General features: G+C 39.4%; 1 protein-coding gene across 1 annotated transcript in view; it reads right to left on the reverse strand.

The window, feature by feature from the left end:
* The window catches only part of insra (insulin receptor a), a 66,468-nt gene extending 59,129 nt beyond the window's left edge, over nucleotides 1-7,339 (reverse strand). Inside the window, exon 1 of the mRNA XM_049597755.1 lies at nucleotides 6,113-7,339. Coding sequence (XP_049453712.1) covers nucleotides 6,113-6,212 — 100 coding nt within the window. The 5' untranslated portion in view covers nucleotides 6,213-7,339. The remainder of the gene's footprint in view (nucleotides 1-6,112) is intronic.
* Between the last annotated feature and the right edge of the window lie 2,148 nt (nucleotides 7,340-9,487).

Raw genomic sequence — 9,487 nt, forward strand, 5'->3', positions numbered from 1 at the left:
GTATAGTACAAGAGGAAAGTGGTTCTGTAGTTGCTCTTAAGTCAACCAGCAGAGTACTGAGTGACCCTGTGGAGAAAGCGAATCATCACAAGGCGGCGAGTCCGGGCTTCTATCAGTGTACACTTTCAGCCAGGCCAGTATTTTTAGCACTGCATTCCCAATAGAGAATCTAATACACACCGGCCGTACCGATAGTGGCTCACATTGGAAACTGGAACATGGCAGCCCTGGTGTGTAAGTGAGGAATTTTAGAGCGGCAGCAGAGAAAGAACTGGCCGATCTGACTTCTCCATGTGTGAACACTTAGTTAAGGAATCAAACTTTGGCAGAAATAGGAACTTTAAAAAAAAAAGTTTTTTGCTGCTCTGGCATAAAGCACTGAAACTCAGTCCGAGACGACATGACACAACTCAAGCAAAACAAACCGGGTGCATCCCAGAATTTAAATGTTCTCTGTATTGTTGAGAAAGAGAACAAACTGGGAGACCTCACAAAGGTTACTATGGTGACTAGGCCAGCTCCAGCTCTCCATACATCACCTAATCTGAGCCAGACAAGACTGAAAACACAACCATGGTGCTCTGAATCGACAATTAGAGTCATTAGAGGGGCAGACTGATATTGACTGAAGTCTCTCACAGCCTGCAGCTCCGAGACAGATGAACTTTTAAGGTTAATTAAAAAGGAGTAGTAAGATGATTTCCTATAAATCCAAAGGAAGAACCAAAACCAACAATTTATATATGCTACTAACAAGACAAGGCAAAGCTGATTTGTAAAGTATTTTCCAAACAGAAATAAATGCCTTAAAGTGACATTTAAAACCCAATAAAAATAAAAATAAAATCAATTTAAATAAAGCAAAATTAATCAGAAAAAATAATCGACCATTTAATCAATAATGCAAGCAACTGTTAGCAGCAATCCTACACATTATTGTAAATATAATGACTGCAAGAAGTGGGCACTGCAAACAGAAGCCCTTCTTACACTGCCTGTTAAATGTCACAGCAGCTAGAGTGTGTTCAGATCCACTGGATGACACCTGAAGATGGTCCAGCTCACAGTTTAATCAGAACACAATGGAAGTCGACGTAAAAGAAATCCATGCAGTTCATCACATTTGCAAGACAATATCCATCCACAAGAAGAAAATGTTAATTTCTTCACATCTGACACCTGACTTCTCTGATCCTACTTACAAGACAAGGTAATAAAAACAAACAATAGCCTAATACAATGCCAATGATGACATGCTGTCCTAATAATAAATCCAGATAGATACCATTGTGAAACACCTGATGAAAACAACAAAGCATCTCGGTCACAAGATGGCCCTAAATTTATGTGCTGAGCAATAACTCTGACGTGTGAACATAAATACTGTACATATCTATTCTGATGGGAGTCAGGTCTACACAGTCTGAGGTTCACTCTGTCCACTGTGTGCTCAGCACACTGTACAAACCTAAAATCCTTTCACTGCAGCTGCAAGCATCAACAGGCACTGAAGCTTCTGATCTTGTGACGGAGGTGGAGGGTGGGTGGGGGGGGGCTACAGGTTGTTAGACTGATGGCGTATCGTAGCGCTTGGCCTCAGAGAGAACTGAGGCCTCAATGAGCATGCAAGAACACAAACACTCGGTGATTGCAAAACTTCCCTTTTCAAGGTTTCGCTGCTCTGCTGTTTTCTAACCCAGGCTAAAACTAGCCGCAGATCCACAATATGCCGAGGTCACCAAGATACATGTTCACCGTTTCCAAACTGACATGTGATGTAATCCACTTTAAGACGGGTTGTAAAAACCTAATCACCAGTCGGTTTTAAAGGTACGTTGTGAACACAGAAAACAACTTTCAACAGCTCATTCTCTCTTCTGAATTAAATGACATGTAATACAAAAAAAAGTAAAATCAAAAGCAAATGAGTTTAAATTGCAACAAATGTTTAAGCTCGAGGCTATGTTTAGTAAGTCTGCATACAACCATTTAACTTTGAAAGGCACTACACTGCAATTAAAGTTAATTAGGAGAGGTTTGTCATATCTCTGACTGCACAGGATCAGGTATTATAGCAGTCAAACCAGCGACATTACTACAACTCTAAGAGATACAAACTTCTTAGGAAATTTCTAAAGGCTCTCCTATAAATGTCTTGTGAGCAGGACCGGGGGCAGAGCGGGCAAGTTTCTAAGATATGCCTGCTGTTAGGTAGGGGTGACATGGCAAGTGCAGCACACTGACAATACAATACAGTACAACAGTCCAGGAAATCAGATTAAACCAAAGTAATTCAGGCCTCGGTCTTTAAATAGAGGGAAATGGAGTAAAAAGAGAGAGCCCATAAAACCACAAAGTTCCCTCTTGGGGTTGTTTGAAGTGGATCGTGTATGGATGGCTCTGGACCAAAGATCATTTGGTGATTCAGTTGCACACCAGCTGCACTTGCATAGACTTTATTCTTGGTTCCAGTGTTGGCATTGAGGTAATTATTACCTCTTAAGTGTGAGAGCACAATAACAAGCACATTTCCTTTTAACAGGGGCACGGTGTCAAGGGTAAAGATGTGACACAACAACGCTTCCTTGTCAGGCGCCTGTGTGGTCGGAGTGCAAGAGTGCAGGTGTGCCAATTTACTCCATTTTCGAGCCGTATATAATTTTCAAACCTGAACTTGTCAACCAGGATTACTGGGACATTGTTGAGGGTGACAAGTGTAAAGATCATTCTATTGTGCACATGTCAAACGTACTCTTGTCATCTCCAGACAGCAGTGGCAGTTTGTGTGTGGTGTTTTTGTGAGTGTTTTTTGGAGAGGTGGTGGTGGGGTGACAGTTTCATCACCTTACAATTGCTTTTCTTGTCCAGAGGCGTAAATCTAGAGTCCCAGGTTGCTGGATTGTTGTCTGCTCATGAGACCTGCTCTGGCTAGAGTGGCACTCAACAACAGGCTGCCGGTGGCTTCATTGCGAGCCCCTGCTGTTTGACCCTCTTGATAAATTGATGTGGTATAATGGCACAACAATACGCTGCAGTCTGAGAACCCGACCACCTGAGACCTCCACACACCACACCAAGCTGAACTAAACAACTGTTTGTGCGTCTTATGTATTGCCATTAAATTCAAGAGCTAAGCATCCTTTTTTTTTTTGGTAAAATAAATAACTGGTGATGTCTGTTCTGAAGGTATTTCCAAAACCCTCTCTGACCATCTAGATTAAAAAACACTGTGTCTGCTGGTTCATACAAAAAGATTCTCAACCTGTTTGCCAAGTTTCAACTGTTTCCTATCCAGATTGTCAGAAATGACATACTCCCTTGCTCGTTTTACACAAGACAAGAGGAATATAAACACAATGTTTTGTATGAAAAAAGCAAGATAATACAATGCAGCATCAATATAGACAAATATTGCTGGTGATAAACTTTTGAACTGCGTTGAGTTGACTTGAAAAGCTTGCCTCGGTGAGCTCCCGGTGCAACTGAACAGACAGGAAAATCACCACAACGCACAAATAAAAAGCATACATAAGTACCATAAATATAAAAGACAAGCTAAAAACAATACACCTTAAAGTGCGAGAGGTTTGCAATACAGAAATCATATAACCTAAACATTAATATGACCTTTTATGTTTTGTTTCACAATGTACAAATTCTACATACAGCATCTGAGTCACTTCCAGCTGACATTTTTGTTGGGAAACAATGGCACAACAAAAGAAATAACTTTGAAAAAGATGTCATGGTGCAGCAGACACAGTATTTTTTTCATCCATATTGTTAGGATTGATATTTTGGAGATACCTAAAGAGCAGCAGTAATGACTTTCTGGGCTTTTCAAAGAACACTAGGTATTTATCTCTCAAAAAAACGGATGCCTACCTTTGTGACTTGAATGTAATGTTACTACATAAGAGGCCTGAACTGGAGCTAGCGTAAAGTATGAAATATGCAATACGTAACAAAACATTAAGACACATTAGCAGTTACACAGACAAATCAGCGCTAACATTTCCAACTGCCGGCTGGTGTTAAATAAATTAAATCAATTCAGGCTGCCACCAAATATAAGCTTCCATTATTAAGTGAATTTTTCCATCAAGCTGAGTTGGACTGGTACCAACAAGTAGCTCAGAAGGTTTCCCGACTTCGACACTGCCAGTCCAGCTTATGAAATCGGGCAGTGTGAGGCCCAGGTTCCACTCTTCCCTTCTGTGGTTCACTCTTGAGTCTGAGAGGAGCACGAGGGGGGGACTGCAGTGCAATTACACAACTTGCTTTTGATTTATGTCTTAAAATTCTTGCTCAAACTGGTTTGATGACATCGCTCTATTCGCCGTTGACCAAAATCTGATGAACGGTCAGAGAGTCTGTGCTTTTCTTTTGCGTCAAAGCACCTCTTAAAGCCAACTGCAGCCACAAACAGTACTGCAGTAGTAGGAGTTTTAAAGCTACCTGGGGCTACATACTGTGCGTGGATACAGTGGACAAACTTCTCATACACTACAAAGGAGGATTGTGTACTACTGTGCATGTGCTTGTGTCAAGATTATTGAGACACAGCACAAACCTTGAAGCAATGTTGTCTTAAAAGCAGAAGAGGAAAAAATGAATGGGTTGACACATCAGAGATATTCGTTAATCTTAATAAAAGCATCCATAAAGGCCTTTGATATTTTGGGATTGTGTACCAAAACTAAAGCAATGTGTTTGGCATGCGTTCCCTGTAGGCAAAGATTTAATGGAAATTAGTGAGTGACAATTATGAAAATCAGTGTTTTGTCTGCATGTCAATCACACAAGACAGAGTTAATTGACATACTTTTCTTGTAGTGGAGCTTTTGGGCATAATTTGGATTTGGAATATATTTTGTCTTTGCCACCTATTTTAGTAATATCTTATGAGTTCATTTCAAAACTCAAAACAAAGTAATAACACATGGACTGAACACAGGCCAACATTTCTTCAAACTATGGAAAGTCAAGAGTCAAAAGAACTGAGAATATTTCCCAGCATATGGAACAATGACAGACCTGTGTAGTGTCACATTCAATATGCTGGTCTCCGTTGTTGTCATACTCTAAGTGTCTGAAGTCAACTGTCTGAAGTTTAAAGCAGCAAGTAGTCCCACAGGTTTGCCATACATTTCCTCAAACGTTTAACCAATATTTGCTTAAAGTAACAGATTCCAACAGTGTGAGACACTGAGTGTGTCACAGCCATTGTGGTGTTTGAGAAATGTCAAAATGTCTCTGGGTGATTGCAAATGTTCATTCATTCTTCTTATCGCCCGGTGCTTGTTGGCTGGTGAATATAAAGGGATTGTCACAAGCTGTAAAGAGGGCTTATTGTTACATTCCTGCGCTGACCACAACAACAAGCCATGGCTTTGCCTTTTACAATAACAACCAATTAATTCTCCTTAACTCTCAGACTTCTTATTTATTTGGGATAAAACACTTTGTTTACAGTTCCTGGGGACTCCAAATAGCCGATAAGTGTTAACCTTTGTCCCTTCAATGCAGTGACTGTGTACAAGCCCACTGTTGCTGCCTACGTGCCTCTATCAAATCACCATCACTAACAAAACAAAAAAATCTGGATGACAATATCGCAGTGAGACTAGGTCACAGGGTGTCTACATTGATCAGATGTATGTTTATACTGTTTCTAAAAATTTATGTAATTTAATATCATTTTACTAACTTCTGTATTTAGTTAAGTATATATATGTGTAGCTGAAAGTTAATTAATGTCACATTATTTGGCTTCTACATGCATATGACAATGTATCTCAATTAAAATATTAAAATAATACAATAAATCAGTTTAATTAATTTTCCCATTATCTTGGCACAATCAGAAGAATCTGTAATGGGTTTCAGATTACAGTGATAATCCCCTCACGTACAACACACAGATAATTGTGTAGTATTTCACAAACATTTTTTTATAATCAAATTAAAGTCTGTGTCTGCAGTTTTTCATTTCTCAAGTGTATACACAAGCAGTGGCGCAGTTCAACAAGCCACGTATTCAAACAATTTTACATAATTAAAATGCTTAATATTAAGTACGATAAAAATTGTTATAATAAGTGTTACTTACTCTCTGCACTCGCTCGATGACAGCTCATCAAAAAGCAGACAGCGGTCAAAACAAAACACAAAGTCCGGAGCCACATAACTGACTCGGAATAAGACCCCATCCAGCACTATTCCGGGTCAAATACAGAATAATCCTTGGCAAGGAGGAGAGTTCAAACTGGAGAAGAAATACCTTCAGGAGATTGGTTTTGTTTTGCGGCGTGGACCAACAGGTAAACAAAAATAAATAAAAGACATCCCGGAAGATGGGCGGAGGAACGAGTCCAACGTGTTCAGTCAAACACAAGCTAACACCGCTGCTGCTGCTGCTGCTGCTAAAGTTAGCCACCTCATGGAAAAGCAACGTTAACACACACCACCACGGGTCATGAGTACTCTTTTGGTGTCTTTATACGCATTGGTTGGTTAAACTGGCCCAGTTGACTTCGTCCGTGTCCACAAAAAAGAGCAAAAACAAGACTTGTTGGCCGAAACGAAGCTAACGTTGCTGCTAGCAAGTGGCAGTTAAGCTAGCTAGCTACCTGCCTAGCCTGGCTCCGCCACTCTAGCCCAGGCCACAAGTGAAGTTTGCGCTGCTTTTCAGCAACTGTCTCAATTAAATTTAAGTTTAAGAAACCCTACACACACCACGCAGATGCAGCGCATGATTTTTAAAACGAGAGACACGTTGCACGGAAGAAAATCACAGCAAAAGTGACCGTTAACTTATTTTAGAGGAATTTTTGGAGCCGTTTGCTGCTGACTCGATGGTTGTGGCATGCGTGGCGTAACGTTAGCGTGTCTTTCGTAAAAATCCCCTTCAAGTCCTTCAGCAGCGAGCACAAAACATCACAGTTGACTTATCCTGCGTGTGAAATACGGTTATTTTTTCCAGGCAGCTGGTAAAGCACGAAAGCGACAACTCGTCTTCAGTCAGTGCAGAGATTTCAGTGAGACCTCCACTCTGTGTGAGCGGCTGACAGACAGACTTGGTCGTGGCTCCGCAGCACTCCGCTCTTCTCTTTTTTTGTTTGGGAACAGAAAAAATAAAACAAATATGCTCCGAGTTGTGTTCACACTCCTGCCACGGCAACTAAGCGAGCATCCCAATGAGAGAAAAGTAGGCGTAGTAAAGTTTTCGACTTATTCTTTTTTTTCCTTTTCTTCTTCCACAAACAGAGGTAGATTGTACAGTCTCCCAGGTCCTGTAGGATCCCCTTCTTCCCAGCCTCTCAGCCAGTAAACAAACCCTGCCAGTGAGCCAGATGGGCTTGAGGGGAAATACGGACTGGAGCTTATTGGATTACACAACAAACTGATCCCACTGTCAGGTGGTAGCGCGATAAAAAAAAGTATGCATTTATTGCTTAGTGGTGTAAAAGACCTGATATATTACCCACAGAAGGCTGCGGTGTATTAGGCTGCTAGGACTAAAGCAATGAAGCGATAAATCCATTGACAGAAAATTATTTAAATAATAAGTCATTTTTGAGCATAATTACAGAAGTGAGTACTTTATGGTTTTCTTTGTTTTATATGATAATAAGTTGGATGTTATTAACAGGTTGTGGACAGTAAGAGCTCCTTGACGTCACCACTTTTGGAAACTGATTATTTACATTTTGTGACATTTTATAGACCAAACGAATTATCAATTAATTGATTAATCGAGGAAGTTATTGGCAGCATAATGGATTTTGAAAATAATCTTGGTTGCAGCCTGAAAATACTATTGTTCTTCTTTTTATTACAATTTAATAACAACAATAATATAGTAATATATCAATATTAATTAAAAACAACAGTAATAATAACAATTATTAAGGATGACAATAATAATAATAATAATAATAATAATAATAATAATGGTAATAACGTTTTAATTTTTAAAATAAATATTTTAATATTTCTTAATTATTTTTCACCAACACTCTAGTGTCAGTGAATCTATTAAAATGAATCAAGCTGTTTGGGGGGATCATTATCATGATAATATAATAATCATTCATAGACCATTGCTGTGATTGGCCATCAGCATTACTGGCCTCACCCCCTCCCTTCACACAAAATTGCTGGCCAACAGGACACATGACCATGTGTAGCAGAGAAAAAAAATCTGATTCAGAGTTACTTTCAATAAGTTCACTCTGGATCTTAGAAACAATAAATCTTAACTCAAGTACCTCTTACTAGTTTTGCAGGCCTTTCAACCACATCTCACAGTCTCTCTCGGTGGATGGGGTTTGCTCTGTTGTTATGGAGACAGCTCAGTTGTTGTTGTTTGTTCACATTGCGACACCATACAGAAAAACAGATCTAAGTGTGGCATTCAAGTACATAAATATTGTGAAATCTTTAGGGAATACATGTTGCATGTTATCTCAGAGTCACTTGAAAATATGCACAATAGAAAATACCAGAATTTTCATGGTTGGTTGCACAGACACTAAACAGGATTCTTAAAAAAAGTATTAATATTGTTGTGAACTGCATGGTATAATGCACACTGTAAATACAGATAGGCAGTATATAGAAACGTACAAGCTGCATGTGTTTAGAGTAAACCAGTTTAGTGTAAGTATGCAAAGTTTTCATGCAACAACAGGTAGTGAAATGTCCATTGTAGTGTGACTGTAGCAGTGCTGAGATTTGATGGAGATCTGCTAAAAGCGCAGCTGCTGGAATAAAAGGGATTGCCAGTTATTTTGCCACCACTTCCACCTCAGCCCTCCGCCTGCCCCCCTTCACCCTGCAGTGTACCAGTATTTAAGCTCAGTCTTTATAAGGTAGATGGCAAAATAGTGATATGATTACTATGATAACATAAAACAAAGCAGAATGATTGTCATTGTATTTTATTGCATCTTTTTGTTGTTGTTGCTCTGTGCTAATTGCGGAAAACAAAACTTAACATTAAAGCTCCAGTGTGTAGGATTTTTTGGCATCTAGAGGTGAGGCTGCAGAATTTAAACTTCTCCCGTGTGCCAATCATGTGGGTGATCTACGTGAAAATGCAAACATGCAAATGTCTTTATCTACAGCCAGCATTTGGTTTGTCCCTTCTAGGCTGCTGTAGAAACAACACGGAAGAGGACTCCTCTTTCTAAGGTAAAGAAAACACAGCGATTCTTATCTTCAGGTGATTATAAACCAATGAAAACATATGATATTATATAATATATCTGCCAACATATGCCCTTAAATCCTACACACTGTACCTTTAACATAAACAAATTTCTTTATTCACTGACAAGTTTAATTTGTAAGTTAAGATCTTAATAAAAATACAGAAAGCAAATACTTGGTGGCAATCCAAGAGGAAAAAAAAAATACAGTTAACTCAATACCAACAGTACAGGCCTGAGGGCCTCCTCTGTGATCTCAGAAACTGCCATAC

The sequence above is a fragment of the Epinephelus fuscoguttatus genome, linkage group LG15 (assembly GCF_011397635.1).
Source record: "Epinephelus fuscoguttatus linkage group LG15, E.fuscoguttatus.final_Chr_v1".
Lineage (NCBI taxonomy): Eukaryota > Metazoa > Chordata > Actinopteri > Perciformes > Serranidae > Epinephelus > Epinephelus fuscoguttatus.